The following is a 26,224-nucleotide window of genomic DNA, read 5'->3' as shown; positions in this document are numbered from 1 at the left end:
TGATATTAAGAGAGAGGATGTGTTAGAAAATATTAGGACAGGTAAGTCCCCGGGGCCTGACGGAATATTCCCCAGGCTGCTCCACGAGGCGAGGGAGGAGATTGTTGAACCGTTGGCTAGGACCTTTGAGTCCTCTTTGTCCATGGGAATGGTACCGGAGGATTGGAGGGTGGCAAATGTTGACCCCTTATTCAAAAAAAAGGTAGTAGGGATAGACCAGTGAGCCTTGCGTCTATGGTGGGTAATCTGTTGGAAAGGATTCTTAGAGATAGGATCTGTGGGCATTTGGAGAATCATGGTCTGATCAGGGACAGCCAGCATGGCTTTGTGAAGGGCAGATCACGTCTCATAAGCTTGATAGGGTTCTTTGAGGAGGTGACCAGGAAGATTGATGAGGGTAGTGTAGTAGATGTGGTCTACATGGATTTTAGTAAGGCATTTGACAAGGTTCCACATGGTAGGCTTCTTTAGAAGGTCAGGGGGCGTGGGATCCAGGGAAGCTTGGCTGTGTGGATCCAGAATTGGCTTGCCTGTAGAAAGCAGAGGGTTGTGGTGGAGGGAGTGCATTCAGATAGGAGGGCTATGACTAGCAGTGTCCCACAAGGATTGATTCTGGGACCTCTGCTTTTTGTGATTTTTATTAATGACTTGGATGAGGGATAGAAGGGTGGGTTGGCAAGTTTGCAGACGACATAAAGGTTGGTGGTTGTGTGGATAGTGTAGAGGATTGTCGAAGATTGCAGAGGGACATTGATAAGATGCAGATGGAGTTCAATCCGGAGAAGTGTGAGGTGGTACACTTTTGGAAGGACAAACCCCAAGGCAGAATACAAAGTTAATGGCAGGATTCTGGGTAGTGTGGAGGAGCAGAGGGATCTGGGGGTCCATATCCACAGATCCCTAAAAGTTGCCTCACAGGTGGATAGGGTAGTTAAGAAAGCTTGTAGGGTGTTAGCTTTCATAAGTCAAGGGATCGAGTTTAAGAGCTGCAAGGTAATGACACAGCTCAATAAAACTCTGGTTAGACCACACAGAGTACTGGTGTCCAGTTCTGGTCGCCTCATTATAGGAAGGATGTGGAAGCATTGGAAAGGGTGCAGAGGAGATTTACCAGGATGCTGCCTGGTTTAGAAGTATGCATTATGAGGAGAGACTAAGGGAGCTCGGGCTTTACTCTTTGGAGAGGAGGATGAGAGGAGACATGATAGAGGTGTACAAAATATTATGAGGAATAGATAGTGGACAGCCAGTGCCTCTTTCCTAGGGCACCAATGCTCAATACAAGAGGGCATGGCTTTAAAGTAATGGATGGGAAGTTCAAGGGAGATATCAGAGGAAGGTTTTTTTTTACCCAGAGAGTGGTTGGGGCATAGAATGCGCTGCCTGGGGCGGTGGTGGAGGCAGGTACATTGGTCAAATTCAAGAGATTACTAGATAAGCAAATGGAGGAATTTAAAATGGAGGGATATGTGGGAGGAAGGGGTTAGATAGTCTTAGGTGAGGTTTAAAGGTCAGCACAACATTGTGGGCCAAAGGGCCTGTATTGTGTTGTAGTGTTCCATGTTCAAAATTTTAAAGACTACATTAAAATTTGTTACTTGTCTGGGCGATTAGTTCAGAAATAACTATGTTCAGTCATTTATTCTTGTATAAATGTTTTTTATACATATATATATTTACCCTCAGATGCAAACATCAAAGGATTCATTGCTCTTTGAAGATGAGTTACAATGCATTTGGTGAGGGTTTAATAGCATATGCTATCAAAGTGGCAAAATGGACATGTGCTTACTTTAATGTAATTGCAGTGATCAGTTAAACTTCTGAAAGCTGTCAGTACTGCTGTTCTAAGTTGTTTTGCAGTGAATTTAATGCAAGTGCATGAATTGATCTGCATGTAATGTTGCTTTTGTTGGTTGGGTTGAAGATCCATGTTGACATTTGAAATGGTCTTTGGGTTTATGAATTGCCAAAAAGTTCTCGAGAATGTTGTTCTTCAATAATGCCTCCTCATATCCACCACTACCGTCAGTGGCCATTATGCTTTTGTTTTCAATCGTGAGCTTGTATGTGGTCAAAGATATCAGTATTTCCATCGTCAGGTTAAATGCTTCTCTAGTGGAAAAACTGCCTCCAGTGGTAGTAATGCAACATTCGAAAGCCATTCTGTACTTCACTACAAGTGAACAGATGCTAAAAAATCAATGTTGACTATTCTCAGCAGGTCAGTCAGTATCTATGGAATGGGAAACAGGTAATATGTCTGGTCAATGAGATTATCACAGTTACTAAAAGAAATTGAGAATGTTTTATGTTGCAGAGATGGTAGAAAGATTGTGAGAACAAAGGGAATGTCTGTAATGGGAATGGAGACCAAGAAAGGCAACATTGGAAATAGAAGGTGAGGGGGGTGCTCAAGCTTGTTAATTGCAAAAAAAAAAATTATTTGAAGATGTAAATAGATTGGGGGGGGGAAGGAAATGCTCAAATTGTAAGGTGCAGAGCATGACTGTTGCTGGAATTCTGAAATAAGAGAATGCTGGAAGTACTCAGCAGATCAGATAAGCATCTGTGGAGACAGAAAATTATTTAGGTTGATGAATTTTCATCAAAATTGTCCTGGGCTGGTTATTGGATAGTTTTGAATTTGGTATTGAGTGATGAGGCCTGTAACATGTTCAGATCAGATACTGTTCCTTGCACTTGCATTGGGCTTCATTGGAGTACTGTGGGAGTCTGAAATCAGAGTCAAAATAATGATGGAGAATTAAGGTGAGTGGTGACTTGTTGTTCTTGGTCACTTTTGCTGGCTGAAGGGAGGATTCCACAAGACGTGTGACTTGGAGGGAAACTTGGAACTTAAGGATAGTAGGAGTTGCAGGTTTTGTAATGTTTTGGTGATTTGCTCTGTCTCATGCATGACAGCACTGGTCAGAGTTGTGCATGGGGTGGTGTTCTGGATGGTATCGAGCTGCTAAGGTGTTGTATTTGTACTCTTCCAGAGAGGTGAATTCCAGCAGATTCCTGATTTGTGCCTTGTGGGTAGTGGAGAGGCATTTGAGGAAAAAGTTTCAGGCTTGCTCTTGTAGCCAGAATATTTAAGTGGCTGAAATATTTAAGATTCTGGTCAAATACAAAATTGGAGAAATGTTGGTGAGGGACTCAGCACTAGAAATATCAAGGGAAGGTGGTCAGTTTCTTTCTGTGCCCATCTGTTGTCGTGTTTGTCTGCCTGCTTCTGACCCTCTTTTGCAGCTGTGTGGCGTGAATGTTAGTTGACACTTACCAGCCCGTACCGAAATACTATCCATGTCTTGCTGCATGTGGCCACAAGTGCCTCTTTTTCTGAGGAGTTGGTTGCTATCTAGTTTATCTTTCTGCCAGCAATTCTAAACTAACTGTGTTGCTGAGTCTGCTAGTACAGTGGTGTTGAGGTATTCAGTATATTGGTTTGGAATCATGAACTAAAGATCTTGCTTCCCATCCCCCACCTCCAATACAGCTTACTCACCTGCACGTCACCTACATGAAAATATTTCAGTGAAAGTTAGTTTTTCACGTTTCATATTTTAAATGTTTCATCTTTATCATTTGAGTACTCCAGACAATATGGTGAAGCAGCTGCAGGGACCCGGGTTCAATACCAACCTTGGATGTTGTCTATGTGGAGTTTACAAATTCTCTCTGGCTGTGTGGGTTTCTAGCAGGTGCTCAGGTTTCCTCCTGTTGGTATTTTGACAGGCTGAGTGGCAAAAGAATGAAAGAGGAATTCACAGGCGAATGAGAAAATAAATGTGGGATCAGGCTGATGGTGGAATGGGACTGAGAGTCAGCATGTACCTAAATATAATAATTAGGCATAAGCAAAGCTTAACTCTCTCGTTACCTTCATTAATTGCTGCTCATCCTGTTACCCCGCCCTCACTACTTTTAACTGACTCCCCTTTTCCCAAAGTAATTTTCTCTAATCTTCATCTGTTTCCCTGAAGCCTTGCTGTTTACCTCTTTAACACCTCTGTTCCAGCTTTGGCTGAAAGTCTTGGGGTGTTTTGGTTCTGTGTTCTGAAATGGTTGGTGTTACCCTCCTTTGCAAGTCAATTTGGGGAAAAAAATCTTGTAAACTTTGCTTTCAAACTCATCCTTGTCTGATGCTGCTGCTAAGTGCAACATAACTTGCTTCTGGGAACCATTTGAGGTTGAGAGACAAAATATGCCTCTTATGAGATAGATAGATAGATATATATATATATATATATATATATATATATATATATAATATATATTGCTGAACTCCTTTGCTCCAGGGAAAACAAACTCAGACTATCCAATCTCTCCCCATTACTATCGCCTTTACCCTCTCTTCAGCACATCCACATCCTTCTGACAAGAAATGCACACAATACTCCTGAGTGCAGTCTAACCAGTGTTTTGTAAAGTTCCAACATTACATCCCAACTTTTGTGTTCTATACCTTGATCTGTGATGGCAACAATGACATGCCTTCTTCGTCACCCCATCTGTGTTGGCACTTTCAGGGAACTATGGACTTGAACCTAAGTTCTCTCTAAGTCCCTCTGTTCCTCAACATCCCTTGGCACCCTGCCATTTACTGTCCTGCCCTTATTTGACTTCCAAAATGCAGCAGCTCACACCCGTCAGGATTAAATTAAACTTGCAAATACTCTGCTCAACTTTCAACCTGATCTATGTTTTGCTGTAGCCTTAGATAACTTTCCTTGCTAACCACACCATCACCAACTTTTGTGGACTTTCCCATCTCTCTTGCCTGACAGAACTGGATCGTGGTCGACCCACTTGCTGGACTGGATAAAGTGGGCTAATCCTCCTGGCCCTCTGTACTCGAGTTGGTGTCATTTTTCTGTGGTGGCTAGCTTTCAAGCAGTGCAGTGCAGAAGCCACACCCAGAATGTCCCTGGGAGGCTTTGGCAGAAGAGCCAAGGGGAGAGTTTTGCCTTCTAACAAAACTGTTGAGCACCTTCAGAGATTTTTTTAAGAAGTATTAAAATTTGATTCAAAAATTGAAGGATTTTAAAAAATTTCATTTAGAAACACAAAAAATCCTTCTAAAGCAAATTAACGGGAGATGTTACTTGTTTTACTGTAGTCTCCATTCAAATCAGTGTTTTTCACCTTCTGAAAGGTTTCACTAGACATAGGGTCTGAGTGGCACTTCAACCTGGGGGGCAAGCAGCAAACTACTACTGTAGGGCTGTTTTGAGAATTAAATGTTAGATTTGTTTTCTTGGGGGTTAATATTTGCCAGTGAGTTGTTTTCTAGGGATGAATGGAAACTTAATGAGAAACCCTCTTTATAGTTGGGAGTCTCTTTTGAAGCTGATCTTACATGCTGAACTTCAAAGATGTCCCCAAGTTGCATATTTTTATTGTGGGTTCTGGTATATTGATATATACGTGGATGGTGATGAGTTTCAGTTCTTGGACACATTTATTACATAATGACTTGATGCTAGAAAGAAACTTTTAGAACATTAAAGGGAAATGGGTCATTTGAGTTGGTCAAAGCAAAATTAATTGTATTTGGGAAATTTATCTCTTGTAACAAGTCATCTGAAATATTGTTTTATAAATCACTTCCCTGCTTTTTGTTTTGAGGAATGTTTTCAATTCTGATTGTTAAAGATCAAGTTCAAGTGCTGCTCCTGAAATTGTTGCAAGGACTGAAAAATGATGCTTTAGTTCTAATCACGTATATTACCCTTCATAACTCATGACTGTGGCTAACGATCAAAATTATTTTGCTGACAGGTCAACTTGAAGACCGGCTAAAATTGCTCCAGGATCTCATGTTATCTGTTGACAGCACCACTAGAATCCATTTTGAAATGGCTTCCTTTGTGGATGACACTCTTCTCAACAATCTTTTTGCGAACATCATCTCTCATGTCGACTCTCTAGGAATGAATGAACAGGAGTTACCCAACCTGTTTAGTATGTTAAAGGGGGCCAACATCACGGTCCTGTCTGATCCGTATCCAAGAGTGGCAAGTATACTCGACCAAATGCGTGAAGTTTATCGCATCTTAAATTCTCAGGAGATAACGAGCACACAACGCAAGCTCACACGGCTGCATGTTCATACTCTTGCTTTCCAAGCAATCATTATTGCCAAAGGGTCCTTTTGGAGGAACACCATGTCAGCGACTGCCAAAGCTTCATTAACTGCAAATCGACATGTTTGTGGCTCACCAAATATTGATACCAGCAAAGCCAAGTTGATCATGGATGATTCTTTTTCTGTGAGTCGTGTGCAAGGGAGTAAGAAAATTCCACTCAAAGAAAATCGACCTGTTTCTTGCTGGGAAGAATATGATTATGAGATATGTGTTGCTCCAGTGCTGGTATGTACTGAGGTGTATCAGACTGTAGGCGGTGGTGACAATATTTCTGCAGCCAGCTTAGTTCTTCAGATCTAGTAATCTCTCTGGATCTGAAGGGAACTCGCTGTTTAACCCTTGCAGTCTTCCACGATAAAACATGGTTCAAGAAGATGTAACCTGCTTGTTTCTTTCAACCAACCACCTTCCCTCACCATCTTCAAAAAAGAACTCAGTAGATGATCTGCCTGTCGTTTACATTATCCTCATGTAATCTACAATCAGGGTTTTGAGAGTTGTTTAAGAATACTCAAATAATTAAATACTAATTTTAGATGATTTTTGTAAAAAAAAATCATTCACTCTGGTCCTGAATGGTTTGGAGCAAAATCTTGAACAATATTTTCTCTCCCAGTTTTTTTTCTTACCTTCTTGAATAGTCATAGCTAAGTAATAAGACATTCTTTGTGGATCTCAGCCATTTTATTTTTTGGTGAGTGAGAGAAGAAATATGATCTTCAACCAGCACTGCACAATATTATGGTGATTGGTGCAATGCAACAAATCCATCTCCAATTAATATTTCAATATTCCATTGCGGTCAAAACTCATCTGAAAAGTCTGTGAATTTTCTTGGTGCAAAATGGTTCTGTGCTGCTTTGCCTTTTAAACAGTCTGTCAGGATATTTACACATTCTGTATATATCTTGCACTTTTTGTCAGATTCCCCAGTGATGCATCTGTCAAATGCCCCTGCTGTAGTTTACAATGTCTGAAGAGTAGGCAAGTTCCTTCCAGACCTCTGGTATTTTGGCCCAGATCATCTAAATGGCCCATTCATTTTAATTTCTGTGGAGATTCATGCTTGATGCAGTTTTTATGGAGAATAGCACCTGTTTGCAATCTCACTAGAATGGTGTCATTGGTCTGCCTTACTGCATGCTGCCAAGTTGTGCCTGATGCTGCTGTAACTGAAGCATCAACTCTACACTGCCCATTCCTAATAAATAACCAAATTCCTACTGGGGATCAATTAACTCTCACCACAACAGATTACGGGTTGCTTTTTTTGTTTGTTAATAGTTAAGTATCTTCCCTTGTGTTCATTTTGGCCACTCATCTGAGCCATACAGATTCCCATTTTAAAGGCTTAAGTTAAAATGAGAAAGTGTATTGGATCTAAACTGAAAGCCTTCTAATAGGGAGCCTACCATTCAACTCCTGTGCTGTAGTTCTGTGAATTTCCTATAACTTCTGGGAGATGGGGAACCATTTTGCTGACTATATTTTTAATAACCAAAGGATATCTTGTTTCCTAATTACAGGGAAAAATAATTGAGTATAAAGTTTTATTCCTTGTATCTCACATCTTCAAAATTAACAAAGGAAAATGTACTAAATTAACTTAGTTATGTGAATTCACCCACATGTCCAAAAATCAAAGTGTGTTTTAAATATTAAGATCATAAATTAGGAGCAAAAGAAAACTGAATTACACAGAAAACCTCTTGTAATATTTGTATAGGAAAGGATCAATAACATACACACAAGGAATCATTTTTGTATATATAAAAAAATCTTGTGACTGAGGGACATTATTGGGTTAAGCAGTGATAGAAGAGAACTTGTGATCATTGATTAATGAATCTAATTAAAATGAAGAAAATAGGCAAACTTATTTGGCTATTCCATCATATGAAGCAACATGGAACCTGTACATACATTAAAAAAAATATTTAGGCCTATAATGACTTAAATATTCAGTCCTACAAGGAAATGAGGGGCTTGGGTGGAAAATTAGGAAGCCAAAGCTTTCTTTAAAATTACTGTGGTGCAGTGCTTTGGAAGAACTCTGCAGAAACATCCCAATTAGGAATGAAATAATAGGCTACATTGTTCTTTTGTACCCTTATTATCACTGAATATTTTACTTTTTAAATAAAAGCACTTACTCTCACTGGTAAGTTATTAAAATGAGCATTAAATATTATAAGAAACCTTTTTTAAAAACAAGTGAATATGATTATGATCCTTTTCCACGAATAGCTATTAAAGCCCTCATTGTCTGACATTGGCTCGGATTTTGTTTGCTGATATCACATGGTGAGAGTGATGGCCACTTTGATTTCCATACGTGCAAGCAAAGCACAAACCAGAGTTACTGTTGATTTACCTTTCCTCCCTAAGGCTGTGCTGTTTTGCATTGGAATTGAGAGAAATCAGTTGAATTCATGAAGACTTGTAGTATGTTACAAATCCACAGCGTCAAATGCCCTGAAGATTCAGCAGGAGGTTAAGTGAGTTTAAAATAAGCCATAATTTTGTGTAATTATGTTCTTTGGTTGTTAAAAATCCCAAGTTGTATTTATATGAATTGTTATTCTATCACACAAATATTTCACAATATAATGGACTTCTAAATTTTTTGCAATTTCAGTTTCGACCTTAAGTGTATTTTCTAGTCTTTATTTTGCCCTCTGAATATTGTGCTCTCTCTTGGTTTATGGTCTGAGAATATATTAATGCAATTACTTGCCCAGCTTCAATATCATAACTGCAGCAGGTTACCTGGGATTCCTTTGACAGGACACCTAATGGCAAACATCAATGCAGACTGTACAGTGGCATCTTTCTCAGATCAGAAGTAAGCAGTCCTCTTCAGAGTGACTGCAGAATCTGAGCCAATGTTTAAAAATTGTGTGGAGTGAGCAGGAAAGTGGTGTTTAAGCTAGATTGGAGCAGCAATGAATGATGAAGTGGGCTTGAAGAACCCATGACTTGTTCTTTCCTTTGTTTCCCATGTTCTAATATATTAATTTCTCTTTCTTAAAGAAAACTGAAAGGATCAGTGTGGTTTTCAACAGTGATGAATGCATTTGGAGGTTTGAGAGGAAACCAGTAAAATCTCAATCTGTTTTTGTTTTAGTCAAGTTGCAATGCAATTGAAAGTTCAATTCCATTCCTCACTTAGTGTTGAAATTTTCTCTGGTGGGATTTTCTTCTTTATATCCAGGGATATAAACTCAAAAGTTGAGGTTGTGCTAGTTAGAAGTGAAATCAGGAAGTATTTTTTTCCATTCCATTGCACCACCACCCACCCACCAAAATGAGGTTGTTATTATTACTTAAATAAAATTTAAGACTGGGGTTGTTTAGATTTGGAGCAAGCCTTAAATAGTGTAGAGGTATTGATGTTGTTCAATGTAGTACAGGATATTTCACTGTTATTAAATTTGTTAGGATTAACAGTAATCTTTGTTTTCTTTACCCATGATCTCTTTACTGTATTAACTTAATAAGGAGCACAATCTTAATTGTCTATGAAAAGTGTTTTAAAAGTAGCATACAGCTAATATTACCATAGTGCAGGTCTGGAACTTGGTCTGTGCGGTTGCATTGATGTGGTACTGGAAACGTTTTATTCTGATAAGTGGATTTACTAGATTTAACAACTATCCAGTAGGTTGAATGGCATGTGATCTTTTACTATGTTTAAAGTGCTAAATAATGGAAAATTGTTTATATAATCCTTTGTTACTCTTGTGAGCATTTCTTTGTGCAGTCAAATATGTAAACTCATTTACCTGGAACTTCCACTCTGCCTGCCATTCCAAAACGTATGCAGACGAATTTTGTTTAGTATAATGAACTCAGGACTTTAGTTTCACAAATACCACTAGGCAATGAAGGGGTTTTTGGCTTGTGTTCTAACAGGAGACTTATTTGAATGGAAATAGCTGCAAGACCAGATTGCTACAAGTAAATTGAAAATGCTCAGGTTTTTCATATGGTAAACAGTAACAGTATTTAAAAAAAATCTGTTTATGCATTCAAATGCATATTTTCCAGTGGTTCTTTTTTCATTAATTACTGTGAATATGGAAAAGAGCCCATCACTTAGGTATATACAGTACAAGAAAATACTGGTTTTAAAATGTGTATTTTGTCTTCAATGAAAAACTATCCTTGTGGATGTGAAGTTTAGAAGTAACATTCTTTTTAAGCTGTGGATTTTAAAAAATTGATTTAAGTACTGAAACTATTCTGAACTGTCTATTGCTGGTTAGCTTATCAATGAATTATTTCCTAATTTCTGCAGTAACTGATTTCCAATGAGCCATTCTACTCCCTCTCAAATGAATGTGGGTATTGATAACTGACTAGTACAGTCCATACAAAAAATATATTCAAAATATAAATAGCTCAAGGAACAACATTGAAGTAAGAATGTTCAGATAACCAGCCTTTCCAGTTTGTTTCCAAACTGGCTCATTGACCTGAAACTGACTTTTTTCCTCTCTCCACAGAAATGCTGCCAGACTTGCTGGGTATTTCCAGCAGCCACTTTTGAAATCTCTGTTTCAGCAGTTTTTTTTCCCCCTCCTATCATCATTCATCCTTTCTATGTAGATCTCCAAACAGATCATTTCCAATTAATAAGCATTCGACCCTTTTCTGTTGGCAACACCACCATTTGCAATACTCTTATTCTCCATCCTATTACCTTTTTCCCCTTCTGTGCAACATTAAAACAAGCTTGTTTTCGCGCCTCTTCTGAATCTCAAGGTCATTGACCTTAAATGTTAATGGTTTTTCTCTCCAGAGATGCTGCCTGACCTGCTAACTGTTTTACTTTTCCATTTCAGATTTCCAGCATCTGTAGTATTTTGCTTTTTCTTTCTTTGATGTTCACTATTAAATCAGATCTTTAGTTCTACTTGGCTGTGGGGAGGAAAAATTGTATTCTACTAGTTCATTTTACAGTATAAAAGCATTCTGGCTTATCAACAGCAGGCAATGAATGCTTTAAATTTATCAAGTAGCTTTTTACTAGTGCACACAAGCTTGATAATAGCTTGTTCTTCAGTCAGTAACTGAATTGAGTTGTCCAGTGACAAAGGATCTGAGAACATTGTGCTGATTCTATTTTGAGGTAGCCAATTACTTTTTGAATAAAGGACATTTGAGCTCAGAACTCAGTTGAAACCATTAAATGAACTCTTGTATGTTTGCTTCTCTAAGATGTGATCTATAGAATAGGATAGCCAGAAGACAGTAAGGGATACTGTGCTTTTGTGGTTGATAAAGGCCCTGTGGTGGATATTCTTTGGAAGAATTATAAACTTTTTTTACTTTAAAAATGTGAATTTGTTGGCATGATGATAAAGATTGTGAATTAATTACCTAAACTGTCAGCCATTATTCAAATGTTTTTGTTTTGCTTTCCTTTCCCTATTTCAGATGAAATGTATCTTTTTATTTTACTGGATTTTATTTCCAATAAAATGATATTGAATATTTCACTGTTTAACTTTTCCTGTTGATGCATAATTTCTGGACAGTTTGGTTGGTATTGTGATGGGAAGAGTGTTGCAAATTTAAGGCAGATGGGAAGAAACTTTCCCTCCCCATGGTAGAGGACTAAGAGGGCATAGGTTTAAGGTGAGGAGTAAGAGAACTGTCACGGAACAAAAATTGAGAGATTTGGTCCATCAGTCACTTATTTAATACTAATGTGAGGATAGTAGAGGGGAATAAAATAACAAAACAGTTTTGTCCTTTGGAACTCTGGTGGTTGGGTGGTCTCCCATTGCTCCCCCTCGCCCTTGTTCCCCCAACTAATGAGGCATTCAGTTGATGAACAGTTTAAGTGATCAGCAAAGAGCTGCTTTCATTTTTGATCTAAAGCAATCCAGAATCAATGCTGATGACCCTAGCCATACATTGTTTTTTTTAAATTTGATCTGTTAAAGGAATACACACCAGCACCAGCTTGAGGTGATTGTAGGTGGAGGAGCCAGGAGATTACCCATCCAAATGAGAAAAATATATTAAGTGATATTGGGTGAGTGGTTTTACTTTTTTCGGAGGAGGACCAAACTTGTATGGTAAGACTCTGGAGGTGGGGCTGAAGACCGACACATTAGATGAGTTTCTGCAAAACACAAAGGCATTCTGCCAAATGAATCAGATCTGAAAAAGGATCATCAATGTTTGACAGTTTCTGAACTGACTTTGGGTTTCTTGTCCTGACACAGAGAATTCTATTTATTTCAGTTTTACTGACTCCTTTTCTGTATTCTTTCACCTCTCTGCTGGTGGATGCACCATTCTGTGGTGCTTGCTTACTATTGCTCGTGGAGATACCGGACACCCTCAAAACAGGTCTTGGGGCCTTTTTTTTTTGATATTCCTTTGGTATTTTGACTGTTGCCCACTTTTGAAAATCTGATTATAGATATTTTAACAAGCTAAGATTTCTGGGAGGAAGAAGTACCTTCCCTGTTGGGAATAATATGGGGAATAAAAGTCTAGAAGAGAAAGGGAAAACAAAGCAGATTCTTACCATGTTGTTTAATTCCAGTCTTAAATACATTGAGGTTTCATGAAAATTCCACTGAGTTCAGAATCTTTGTCCCAAATTTCTGTGGCAAACAGACTTTTTTGTAATGTCATTAAAAGTGTCAGCATTATAGTCAAGATATGCAGGAGGACTCTGGGTTTAAGACAAACCATATTGAGGTATCAAGAGTCGGTATCATATCCCAAAATAGGTCCAAGCCATTTCTCTACATCCTCAACTCTCATCTGCTTTCTGGCAGCATAATCTTCAACCTGTAAATCAACATCATATGAATTTCAAAACAAATGAAAATGTGACCTGACTTAAATGTTAATCTGCACATTTTGTAATGTCATGTTTGTACACTGTAGTTTTTAACCCTACATATCCAACAGACTAACTCCAAGTATGCAAACTGAAGGTTTACCAGGCTGATACTTAGAAAGGGTGCGAGGACTGGGTGGACAGGCTCGGCTTGTATCTACTGGAGTTGAGAAGAGTAAAAAAAAAGAACTCGACTGAAACATTAGATTCTGAAGGGTCTTGTTACAGTGGATGTGGACAGGATGCTTTTGCTTGTGGGGGAACCTAAAACTTTTAGGGTAAGTGATTATATATTTAAGAAATAAGAGGCAAAAAAAGATTTGAGGGTTGAGGGTCTTTGGAACAGTCTTCCACAATGGATGGTGGAAGCAGAGTCCTTAAAGCAGGAGGTTGATAAACAATGGAATGAAAAGATACAAGGGGGAGGCAGAGATGCAGAGTTGAGATTATAATCAGACCAGGCCTCATTAAATGATGGAGCAGGCTTCAGTGGACTACTGCTGCACCTAACTTGTATTGCATTTGCCAACATGTTAGTTTCACAAAATTAATAAAGAAATTGCATATGTCCTTGCACATTGCAAGATCCTGAAAAGTGTTCACAAAATTGTCACCTTTAATTGGGAACCAATCTGAAATGCTTTTTTTCCCCACTATCTTGCTTTTTGAAGGTATAAGATCAGTGCCAAGAGTGTCGTTACTTCCTGGTAACCTACTCAAATGGGATCTATTGACACACTAGCTTTGCTAGCATGCAACAGCAGGCTGTTTTGACCACAGTGGACATCAAAGCTGTCTGTACCTTGACCACATTCCATAAACAAACCACAGCAGTTATCTATGGATAAGAATCAAAAACCAGGAGCTCTTCCCATGTATTCTGGATACATTGAAGGCAAATACAACACCTTCCATGGCCAAAAATCTGACTTATAAAGGCCACGATAAACATACCAAATGGGATTCTTATGCTCAAACTTCACTTTGGTTTGAGAGGTGTTGAGTTCCACCATTTTTACATTCATAAACAGAACAGAACCTTCCCTCTATAGAAGACTTTCTCCCAATTCATTCTCTTCTCCCCTCAGTGCACCAAAACCAAAACAACAGGCGGAGGCCTGTCCTGCCTGGTCTTATCACATTTAGCTTTTGAGATGACTCGTTTAGTTCTCTCCTTTTATCTCTCTATTGGCTAGACCATTCAACCATGGTACCATCAATCATGCAAATAGAGAGATTTCAAACCCCAAAATCCACACTGATATTTTACCTCTTTAAAACAGAAACCTATTGCAAGACAAATGTAATTGTCCAAATCAAGCATCAGAAGTTTAAACCCCACTACAGTTGCACCTCTGATAGGTTAATATTCTAATACAGTGCTGAGAGAGAGAATAATACACTGTTGTACCTGACAGGAAACAAATACTGCCCAAACTTCCACTGTTGTTATCATCCTAACAACAGATTATTTAGCTATTATGGCCTCTTGTACATACTTGCAACAATGATTTGCCTTTCAAAGTAATTAAATTGAATATGAAGTGCCTTGGGAAGGTCTGAGATACAACAGGCCACAAATAAAACCAAACTTTTTTTCATAGTAATGAGAAAAATCATTACGAGGAAGGCAAATGGGTTGTCTTTCTATTGTCTTTTATAATCTAGGATTATAATCCAAAGCAACTAATGTCATTTACATACTTCTGAAATTACATCACTATCAATAATTAGGGAACCACAACAACCACTTCAATGTATCAGAATCAAACCCAAGGACAACTGGAGAAATCTTCCAAAGTTTCTGAGAGGAAGAGCCTTATTTAACTGCTACATTTCTTTAACCATGATTAATAGCAGCAGAAAGTTGAACACACAAAAATAGCAGGAAAAAGCCACCTGGCCCTTTCAAGTCTGCCCCACCATTTAGATGGCAAAGTTTTTCCCTGTACCTCAGTGACATGGTCATGCCTGATCTATGCTGGTCTCAACTCCTCTTCTGTGCCAGTTGGCCCATAGCCTTCAATTCACCAATATTTCAAAAGTTTATCAACTGCCACTTTAAACACTTCTAATGATCTCATCTCTGCAACCTTCCAGGGTAGAGAATTCCTGAGATTCACCAGCCTCAGCAAAAAGCAATTTACAAGCATCTCTATTTTAATTAACTGGACCCTTATTTTGCAATGATGAGAGAAATATTCCCATATTTGAGCTTTGTTTCCCATTTCCCATGGATGAAGCAGTTCTTTGGTACAGACTGCTATATAAATTTGCAACCAACCTGATCCTTCATAATTTTTCCAACTGCAAAATACGTAGACGCTGGACTGGAAAAGTAAAGCCCTGAGACTGCAGCTGCAGGAGTCATGGCCAGGGATTCAGTCATTGCAATCCCTATGTAGAAAATAAAGAGAAACCCTTTCAGTCTTGTGGCCAGGAGAAAACACTAAATCTTAAAATGCATTGAATTTTAAAATAAATGTACAGAACTATTTAGATAATTTATCTTTTATCTGATTCGCTTGGTAACAATTTGGTTCAGAAAAATAAAGCTGCAACTTAAGCTATAAATTGAGGACGGAGTATTAAACATAGGCATCAACAATTGAGAACCCATAAGTTTCCACAGTTGTTCTTGCATGCAAAAATTCTTAAACCCCCAAATCAATTCCTGGTAGACAACAATATCGTTGGAAGAGTCTCACCTGTGCTCTCCTCAACCTTAGCCAGTTTCCACATTGTTATCTTTTCAGTGTGATCAGGCTGGATTGGGTACCCTGGAGCTGGGCGGATTCCCGCATATTTGATTCTATGCAAATCTGCAGCAGTCAGGTTCTCGTCAGGGGAATAGCCCCAAAATTCCTTACGGACTCTTGCATGCATTTCTTCAGCAAAGGCCTTTGAATTAAGAAATGAAAATTTCTGAACACTTATACTACAATCCAGGAAGTACTGTGATCAAGCAGCAAGTCCCATTCTTCATCTGACTACACAGTAAATAATTTGTCAGAGCCTTCCTTAGCAAATCTCCACCCCGAGAGATCAACAAAACCACAAACTCTAATGCTACATTCTGTCATCTGTCCCTCTAGCTGTGTTCTATATGCACTAAAAGCCATATCCTATTTTAAGTGTACACATGGATGTTCCACTGCCCATGGCTGGTAACATGAGTAAAACCAGTTGGAGGTTATATATATTTGATAATGTACCTTTTTTGCTTACAATATGGGAGATCATTTGGCCCATTGACTTTCTGCCAGCTGTCAGTCTCATTCCCCCACTTATTTCCCATAAACTCCACCTGGCTTTTCCTAGCATCTAGCTACAGTAGCCAATCGACCTACCAACCAACACAAGAGTATTGTAGAATGACGTAAAACAGCTTTTAAATCTGAAAATCTGTGTGCTACATTTGTCACAAGATGTCGACAGGCCAAGTCAGCGTAGCCATCATCTATGTACTTTGAGAACAACATAGCTTATTGTGGCAGCAGGCAAGGGAGGGAAGGGAGAAACAGGTGTTCAATGTGCAAGGCAACGTGGCAGGGAAAATGTGGCCCAAGGAAGATACTTCCAACACTTTTAGATAAAGTGCTTTTATCCCCATTTACTGATGTTTATTATTAACACAAAATATGCATGTATTAACAGCAATTAAATTGACACCCCCAGTTATCACAATGACAAAAGCTGCTATTTCGATGTTGGGAATGCTATTCCGGACCCTCCCATGTACAAAAGCCAAGGACAATGGCTGCATCTTAATTATACCCTTCTTCCTTTTCAAGAGGTAATATAGTCTCTGCTTGGCATACCCTGCAAGAAGCATGGATGAAGTTCAGCTAAATATGCAATGTAAATAGGTGTTTGCATCCTATGTATGAATTTATCTGCAACTATGCAGGGTGCAGATTAAGCAGGGCAGTAGTTCTGTAAACTGCCCTTTCACACCCTGAATCCAGCCCAAACCATTGGAATTAAACTCTACTATAGACTATATGTTGAATGCTTTAAGAAATTAATTTGCAAGGATCTCCAAGGATAGTAGTCCATATTTGGATTTAATTCTGCATCTCAGTAATGCTGTGCAAACCTCTCCAAAATTCAAGAAAATGCTCAATTACTCAGCATCAAATTCTTTCACATCAAAATTAGAAAATGGAAAGGGAAAAAGATCAATAGGATGTTTAAAGAAAAAAAATCTTATTCAGTTCGTGATTTGCTCTAAAACATTTCCCCCTTGTAAATATGAATTCAACATTCTTCTGTAGGAAAATTTCTTTCAATCCCATAGCACAGAAATTACGTGGCTGTTAATTGTAATAGTCATTGAACAAGATAGCTTTTCAATATGTCACTTCTAGATTCTTTTCCCTGCCTTTGGATTAATGTTTGCAGTTAATATTAATGCTCATTTCTGATAGTCTTTGGCATATTAAGATTTGTGACATTCCAGTATTTTGAAGCTCCAGAAGGATTTAAATTTTTGTAAATTGCTGCCAATGGGTGAGAGTTGTTTTAGCACAGTTATGTAGTAACCTACTAAGTTTTCACTCTGCAGATCCGTGTGCCGTCTTGTGATTTATGTCACATTGGTGCTTACTGACATAACTATTTAAGCAACACATTTCAATTTGACTTACTACATCATGTGATTATAACTTGCTCTTTGATTTTCACAAAAAGGTACTTTGTTTAGAAAAATTGCAATTACATTTTCCCCATACTCTGCTTGTTGATGCTGGGCTATTTAATGCAATATGACCTTGCACGTTACCCTGCAATTCTTCTGCCAAATCACAAGACACACGCTGTGCAATGATGGTTTGATCTCAGCAAACTGCTCACATTATATAATAGCTTTTGGGTACAAAGATTTAAAGGCTTTTTTTCTATTCCTCACACCAATTATTTGCCCCAATTACTTACCTCAGAGTAGAATTATGAGGGGTAATCTTATTGAAATGTACAAAATTCTAATGGGGCAAGACAGGGTAGATGTTGAGAGGTTTTCACTGGGGGAGAGTCGTGAACAAGAGGGCATAGTTACAAGAAGAAAGTGACTTAAAATTGAGGTGTGCAGGAATTTCTTTTCACAGAAGGTGGTGAATCTCTGGAATTCTCTACCTCAAAAAGGGCCTTGGAATCTAGATCACTGGACGTACTTAAAGAGGTCAATAATGTTTTTGAAGGATAAAGGAAATTGAGGGCTACGTGGAGCTGGTACAGAAGAAGTGTTGAGACCTGGGCAAATCAGTCATGATCATATTGACTAACAAGGCCAGGTTTGGGGTGATATAGATAGATATCTTTATTAGTCACGTACATCGAAACACACAGTAAAATGCATCTTTTGTGGTGTAGTGTTCTGGGAGCAGCCCACAACTGTTGCCACGCTTCCAGCGCCAACATAGCATGCCCACAACTTCCTAACCTGTACGTCTTTGGGATGTGGGAGGACCCAGATCTCTTTGCTATGTAATGACTACAATGACTCCTTCAGTCATTCCACTCACTAAACTTTGTCCTGATTGACTGTATATATAGTAGCAAAAACTAGTACATGGTTTCCCAGTGTGGTAAGATTGAGGATTAGCAGTTTGCTTAAAAGGAGTCCAACTGTCTCTTACACCATCCCGTTCTTTATGGACATCCATTCTGGACATAGTAATGATGTTACTCCTTAAAAATGGCAGTGGGCAATGCAAACTATCAAATAGAAGTTTTGTTCTTTTTGGGACTGTTACGGACTCAGTGAAAGTCCCTTTAAGATAGAGAGTGTGTGTGTATGTGTGTGTGGGGCGTGCTTACGTCAATAGAAGATAAAGGACGTAATGACGTTGTTGAAGAAGTTAGAAGAAGAGCGAGAGAGAAGGGAGAGAGACACCAGCCTGCTTGTTTTCTCTATCGATGGATGAGAAACAATAACTGTGTTTGCCACTGAAATCCATGTATGGAAGTTGGAAGTAATCCGGTGGAGTTCACTTTGTTGCTGACCTGTAGAAGGAAACAGGTATTTGTGTGTGGACGACCACGGTTCGGATGCTTTTCGGGGTGAGGAAGTCACTACCGAGTAAACACTGGAGTGTCGTTTGGGTTCCATCGTGGAACATTTGGATTTCGTATGTACTCTCTCTATGTTTTTCTACATCTACGTCTTATCTTCTGACAACGGTGGTTGTTGAAGAAGCCCTTGCTCATGTTTCACCTTATGGCTTGCGGAACTGAACTTTAAGAACCATTCCGGAACTGGGAGTTTTGGACTTTGCCACACACACACACGAAGAGTTTAGTTTTGGGGTTAACGTTCGAGGTTTAACATTTTTGAATTCTAACATACTAACATTTTTACTTTTATTTTACGTATTATCATAAGTAGTGATTAATAAAATAGTTTTTAACACTGAATCATGCTCAGTGTGTTTCTTTTGTTGCTGGTTCGTGACAGGATGCATTGGTTATTTAAGGTAGATGAATTAATAGATCTATTTTTGCATTCACAGCAGCTTTCCCTTGTGTTGCCAAATACAGGTAAAACCCATACCATATTCTGTGGTGCAATCCATTTTTAAGGAAACAGCTGATTTATTATTCAACTACCGACTTATCAGAAACAATTTAAAAAATCTTAGAACTTGAAAAATCAATTTGAAAAGTCTTCACTAAGCCTCCTGTGAATGAAATGGCCACTATTAGTTAAATATTATAATTATTCAATTATGAACCTCACTTCAGCCAGTCTGTCCGCCAAGGCTTTCACCATGATGCTGCTGTAGTCATCACCCTCCTTTTCATATTGTTTGCTCAGCAACTCAGCACCAAAGCATGCCACTGCAAACATACCGATGTAATCTGGCACAGCCGAGTCCCTGGGTGCTATGAAGTCAGAAATACAGCAGTACCTTTCTGTACTAAAGGAGTCCTTTTCTGCCTGGAGAACGTAGGAGATAGAATGTGTACATTTATTGGCAACCACATCAATGTAAAACAAACATCATGAAAATGACATCTCTCTACCAGGGACAGAACTGTCTACAGGACAAAGAAAGAACCTACACCACAGTTGAGGGTACACTGAAAATTCTGCATCCACCCACTGTAGTTGGAAAACTACTCACAGCAACGTGACTCAAGTAACACAACACTCATTCAATGCTCCCCCTTTATTCATGCAATGTTTTGTACTTGCAAACATCCTGACTGCCATCACTCCATTTCAAATTTTTTACTATGAAATCAAAGAAATTAATAGACTAATATTTTGTACAACTACTCCTATTCACCTCCAGCTCTTACTGAAAGAAGCTTGAAGTGCAAGAATCTGTCCTGAAAACAGGTCCTCCAGATCACATCTTTTGGCACCAGTTAAATACTAATAAACTATTAAAATGGAACCAGAACCCAATGGCACCCATCCTCAGCAACTGATGCCCAAGCTTGGTGTGATGTGAAATCTGAAAAAAGTCCCCCTTCTCAACCATCAGAGACTGGAATATGACCTGGAGAAATGTACATAGAAGTAAACTTATGATCTAAAAGATAACTGTTGTGGAGACAAATAGATACTTGAGTTTTAAAGATTCAAATATATTAGAATCTTGAATAAAACATTGCCTTTGAAATGTTAGGCCTGTAATCAGAAGGTAGAGAGGCCAATGTTTTATATTTCTCTGGGTGGTGGTATACAGTATTAAATGGTAATGAGGTTAAGAACTAGTGCTACATTTCCCCTTCCATAACCAGTGACCCTATCACTAATGTGGCACAAATGAACAAGTGTATTTAAAGTTACCTGGTCTGTATATCTTAGTACCAAACTGGGAAATGTTTTTACTAATTGAAGTCACTGGAGGAGCTATTTTCAACCTTAAAGAAAAAGCCATACCTGTTGTCGTAAACCATGAAATTTTGCCACTGGTGTACCAGTGCGAGGGAAATTATCCTCTGCAAATAGGTATATGTCATCCCCAACACTCTGAGCTGGCCAGAAGCCTATAATTCCTCTGGCCTTCAATCTCTTCTCTTCAATCAGTTTGTTCATCATATTCTGTGCATCTTGAAAAACCTTCTTGGCTTCTTCACCTACAGGTTAACAGGTTATATTTTATTATGAGGTTAGAGCTTTGAGGTAGGGTGCGAGTCAGACAGCACATTTCCTTGTCTGTGTATGGCAGCCTCTGGTCTAATCTTGAGAATGTTTGTAATGGCCACAAAATTAGAACAAAAAAAAATCACAGACTGAGGTTACCTTTCATATTATTAACACAGATTGGTATGGCCTTCAAACTAATAGCCATCCAAACACACCATTACATAAGAGATGACTAAAGATTAAAAAAAATGAAGAATACAACTTAAATATTAAGCCTTAATTAATTTGAAGAGTCATTTTATAGGTACTAACCGACTGTTTTGTCTTTAAAGATTTTGGGAAATCCTCGATTTGGGTACCTTCCTTTCAGTTGCCAGACATCAAAGAAAGGTTTCCAATCAATGTAGCTTGTCAGTCTCTGCAGGTCATAATCATTAAAGGACTGGGTGCCAATGAACATTGGCTTTACTGCAAATGAACAAAATGATTATGATTACTTTAAGAGGGCAAATGGCTACAAGTGTCATAATTTTTGAATTTTTTCTCCATATATTCATGTCTATTCTCCGCAATCTCTTAATGAACATTCACATCATTGTAATTGGTACCGTCAAACATATTTATCTAAAGCCATGTAACCATAGTAAGAGTGATCAACATTCTTGTATCCACGCTTTATACATAGGCAAGAGCTCTCAGCTGAGCAGAGCAAGAGGCGGTGGGGTGGACAGAGAAGGTGAGTGAGAGAGAGAGAGAGAACACGAGAGAGAATATCCAGATACCTTCAAACTTTGGCTTTGATGATGGGAGAGGAGTGTGGGGCCAGAAAACAACATTAGCAAAGTAGAAGAATGATTAAAGAGCTACACTGAACAAAATTTTTTAGTTAGTTTCTGCAGAAGTGATCTGTCGGTCATTATGCCTAAATTCTGTTACTGACCTGGTTTGGGATGGGAGAGCCAGTCGATGTGAAATCCTTGATTCCTGGCTTGCTCTAAAGTTAAGTATTTTCTGTCCTGCAAATGTTTAAGATTCCCAATCAGTAAACAGGCAACCTATCCGTAACACTGAATCAATGTATGCAATGAATTCTCACTTATAAGAATGCAAGAATGAAATAAGAGAAAGCTATTTGGCTCATCAGCTTGCTCCTTCATCAGGTGACGTGTAGCTGTTCTAACACAGACATCCTCAGTTACTTTGAGTCCGAGAGAAATTTTCCAAGTCATATAGCACAGAAACAGGCCCTTCAGCCCACCTAGTCTATGCTGACCATCAAGAACCCACTTATACTAATCCCATTCACCAGCATTAGATCTGCAGCCTTCTATGCCTTGCTGATTTAAATGCCATCTAGAAACTCAAATGTTGTGAGAGTCTCTGCCTCCACCACCTTCTCATGCAGTGGTTTACAAATACCAACCATCCTTGGGGTAAATAAAAAATCTTTCTTATATCCCTTCTAAACCTTCTACTCCTTACCTTAAACCTGTCTTCTGGTTACAGACCTCTCTACTCTGGGGAAATGTTAACCCGTGCCCCTCTATAAATACACCCCCTCCCTGCCCCCCCCTTCAGCCTTCTCTGCTCCAGGGAAAACAAACCCATTCTATTCAGTCTCTCCTCATAACTGAGACTCTCCATCCCAGGTAACATCCTGGCGAATCTCCTCTGCAGTGTCTCTATACGAGGCAACCAAAACTGCACACTATGTTCCAGATATGGTCTCACCAGCATTTTGTAATAGAACATACAAGCACAGCACAGCACAGGCCCTTCAGCCCATGATGTTGTGCCGACCTATATAAACCAACTACATCAATCCAACCCTTCCCTCCAACACAGCCCATAACCCTCCATTTTTCTTATATCCATGTGCCTATCAAAGAGTCTTTTAAATGTTCCTATTGTATCAGCCTGTACCACCACCCCCAGCAGTGCATTCCAGGCACCCACCACTCTGTGTAAAACAAAACCTACCTCTGACATCTCCCCTAAACTTTCCTCCACTCAACTTAAAACAGATGTCCTCTGGTATTGGCCATCGCCATCCTGGAAAAAAGGTGCTGGCTGTCCACTCTATCTATGCCCCACATAATCTTATACACTATCAAGTTGCCTCTCAGCCTCCGTCGCTCCAGAGAGGAAAGCCCTGGCTCGCTCAACCTTTCTTCATATGTTATCTAATCCAGGCAGCATCCCAGTAAATCTCCTCTGCACCCTCTCTAAAGATTCCACATCCTTCCGATAATGAAGTGACCAGAACTGAACACAATACTCCAAGTGTGGTCTAACCAGAGTTTTATAGAGCTGCAACATTGCCTTGTGGCTCTTGAACTCAATCCCCTGACCAATGAAGGCCAACACACCATACGCCTTCTTAACCACCCTATCAACTTGCACAGCAACTTTGAGAGATCTATGGACTTGGACCCCAAGATCCCTCTATTCCTCCATGCTGCTAAGAATCCTGCCATTATCCTTAATACTCTGCCTTCAAGTTCGACCTTCCAAAGTGTATCACTTCATACTTTTCCAGATTGAACTCCATCTGACACTTCTCCACCCAGCTCTGCATCCTGTCTACATCCCGGTGTAACCTATGACAACCTTCTACACTATCCACAACACATCCAACCTTCATGTCATCTGCAAACTATGACCTCACGATCTGCCTTGTTGTGACCTTGTACCTTACTGCACTGCACTCCGTACTGTTACTGTTTTCACCCATACTACATCAATGCACTTTGTACTAACTCGATGTAACTGCAATGAATTGACCTGTACGATGGGTTTGTAAGACAAGCTTTTCACTGTACCTCAGTACAAGTTACAATAATAAACCAATAGCAATACCAAACGTACCAACCCAACCCTCCACTTCCTCACCTGTCATTTATAAAAATTACAAAGAGCAGGGGTCCTAGAACAGATCCCTGTGGAACACCACTAGTCACCAACCTCCAATTGGAATATTCTCCTTCTACAACCACCCTCTGTCTTCTGTGGGCAAGCCAATTCCAAATCCACACAGCCAAGTCTTCATGGATCCCATGCCTTATGACATCCTGAATGAGCCTACCACCACATCCACCACTCTACCTTCATCAATTTGTTTTGTCACCTCCTTGAAAAACTCAATTAGGCTCGTGAGGCACGACCTGCCCCTTACAAAGCCATGTTGACTACCCCTAATGAGACTATGCTCTTCCAAATGCTTGTAAATCCGGTTCCTAAGAATCCTCTTCAATAGTTTACCCATCACTGACAAAAGACTCACTGATCTGTAATTTCCAGGATTATCCCTATTACCTTTCTTGAACAAGGGAACAACATTTGCCAACCTCCATTCCTCTGGTACCACTCCTGTGGCCAGGGAGGACGCAAAGATCATAGTCAACGCCACAGCAATTGCTTCCCTCGCTTCCCGTAGTAACCAGGGTATATCCTGTTCGGCCCCAGGGACTTATCTATCCTAATGTTCTTCAGAAACTCCAACACTACCTCTTTCTTAACCTCAACATGCTCCAGCGTATTAGCCTGTTCTATGCTGACCTCACATTCATCAAAGTCCCTCTCTCTGGTGAACACTAACGTATTCATTAAGGACCTCCCCTACCTCCAGGCACGTTTCCCCCTTTATCCCTGAGCGGTCCTACCCTCAATCTAGTCATCCTCCTGTTCTTCACATAGGTGTAGAATGGCTTGGGGTTTTCCTTAATCCTACTCACCAAGACCTTCTCATGTCCCCTTCTAGCTCTTCTAATTCCCTTCTTAAGCTCCTTCCTGGCTACCGTATAATTCTTAAGAGCCCTGCCTGATTTTTTCTTCCTAAAGCTTAAGTATGCTTCCTTCTTCCTCCTGACTAAATGTTCCACCTCTCTTGTCAACCATGGTTCCTTCACCCTGCCATCCTTTCCCTGTCTTAACTGGGCAAACCCATCCAGAACCCCATGCAAGTGGTCCCTAAACATCCTCCACATCCCTGTTGTGCATTTCCCTGAGAGCATCTGTTCCCAATTTACTCTCAAGTTCCTGCCTAATACCATCATAATCAGCCCTCCCCCAATTAAATACTTCCCCATATTGTCTGCTCCTATCCTTGTCCATGGCTATGCTAAAGGTCAGGGAGTTGTGGTCACCATTTCCTAAGTGCTTGCCCACTGTGAGGTCTGTTACCTGACCAGGTTCATTGCCTAGTACTAGATCCAGTATGTCCTCTCCTCTGGTCGGTCTGTCCACATACTGTGTCAGGAATCCTTCTTGGACACAACTAACAAATTCTGTCCCATCTAAACCTTTTGCACTAAGGAGATGACAATCAATACAAAGGAAGCTGAAGTCACCCATGACAACAACCCTGTTATTTTTGCACCTTTCCAAAATCTGCCTACTTATCTGCTCTCAAGTGTCCCAGTGGCTATTGGGCGGCTATAGAATACTTTCAGTAGAGTGATTGCTCCCTTCCTGTTTCTAACTTCCACCCACAGTGACTCAGTAGACGATCCCTCCACGACGTCCTCTCTTTCTGCAGCTGTAATACTATCCCTGATTAGTAATGCCACTCCACACTCCCCCCCCTTTACCTCCCTCCCTATCCCTTTTGAAATAGGTGAAATCCCCTGAACATTAATCAGCCAATCCTGCCCTTGTGCCAGCCAAGTCTCTGTAATGGCTACGACATCCTTATAATTGCCCTGCTCTTATGTTCAATTGCCCAGCTAATAAAAGCTAGCATCTCTTATGCCTTCTGTACCACCCTCCGGAATCTTTGAATGTATACACCAAGGTACCTCTATTCCTCAATACTCTTGAGGGCCCCATCATTTATGAAGCATATCCTAGCCTCAGTACTCCAATTTTTGTGTCATCTGCAAGCTTACCAAATCATACCTCCGACATTAACATCTTAAGTTGTTAACATACATAACAAACAGTAAAGATCCCTGTATCCCACTACTGGCCACAGGCTTCCAATTAGAAAAGCACACTCCACCATCACCCTCTGTCTCCTATTAACAAGCCATTTTTGGTTCCAAATTGTCTTGTATCTCATGGACTCGAGCCTATCGGATCATCCTTCCACACAGGATCCTTGTA

General features: G+C 39.7%; 2 protein-coding genes across 4 annotated transcripts in view; one reads left to right on the top strand and one right to left on the bottom strand.

Annotated features, from left to right (window-relative positions):
* adpgk2 (ADP-dependent glucokinase 2) overlaps nt 1–8,885 on the top strand; it is a 28,116-nt gene extending 19,231 nt beyond the window's left edge. The window contains exon 6 of the mRNA XM_052011324.1: nt 5,788–8,885. Within this exon, the coding sequence (XP_051867284.1) occupies nt 5,788–6,455 (668 nt within the window). The 3' untranslated portion in view covers nt 6,456–8,885. The remainder of the gene's footprint in view (nt 1–5,787) is intronic.
* A 3,556-nt stretch (nt 8,886–12,441) lies between these two features.
* The window catches only part of mtr (5-methyltetrahydrofolate-homocysteine methyltransferase), a 55,050-nt gene continuing 41,267 nt past the window's right edge, over nt 12,442–26,224 (bottom strand). Inside the window, exons 27-33 of one of the 3 annotated variants that reach the window (XM_052011305.1) lie at nt 22,062–22,137; nt 21,434–21,589; nt 20,915–21,111; nt 19,760–19,960; nt 15,732–15,924; nt 15,308–15,420; nt 12,442–12,971 (exon numbers count right to left, since the gene is read on the bottom strand). In XM_052011305.1, the coding sequence (XP_051867265.1) occupies nt 12,882–12,971; nt 15,308–15,420; nt 15,732–15,924; nt 19,760–19,960; nt 20,915–21,111; nt 21,434–21,589; nt 22,062–22,137 (1,026 nt within the window). In that variant the 3' untranslated portion in view covers nt 12,442–12,881. The remainder of the gene's footprint in view (nt 12,972–15,307; nt 15,421–15,731; nt 15,925–19,759; nt 19,961–20,914; nt 21,112–21,433; nt 21,590–22,061; nt 22,138–26,224) is intronic. The other 2 variants (XM_052011306.1, XM_052011307.1) reach the window with 2 other exon arrangements.

Source organism: Pristis pectinata, chromosome 3 (genome assembly GCF_009764475.1).
Source record: "Pristis pectinata isolate sPriPec2 chromosome 3, sPriPec2.1.pri, whole genome shotgun sequence".
NCBI classification, from domain to species: domain Eukaryota; kingdom Metazoa; phylum Chordata; class Chondrichthyes; order Rhinopristiformes; family Pristidae; genus Pristis; species Pristis pectinata.
Note: the sequence above shows the minus strand (reverse complement) of the source record. Positions and strands in the feature narration are given on the sequence as shown.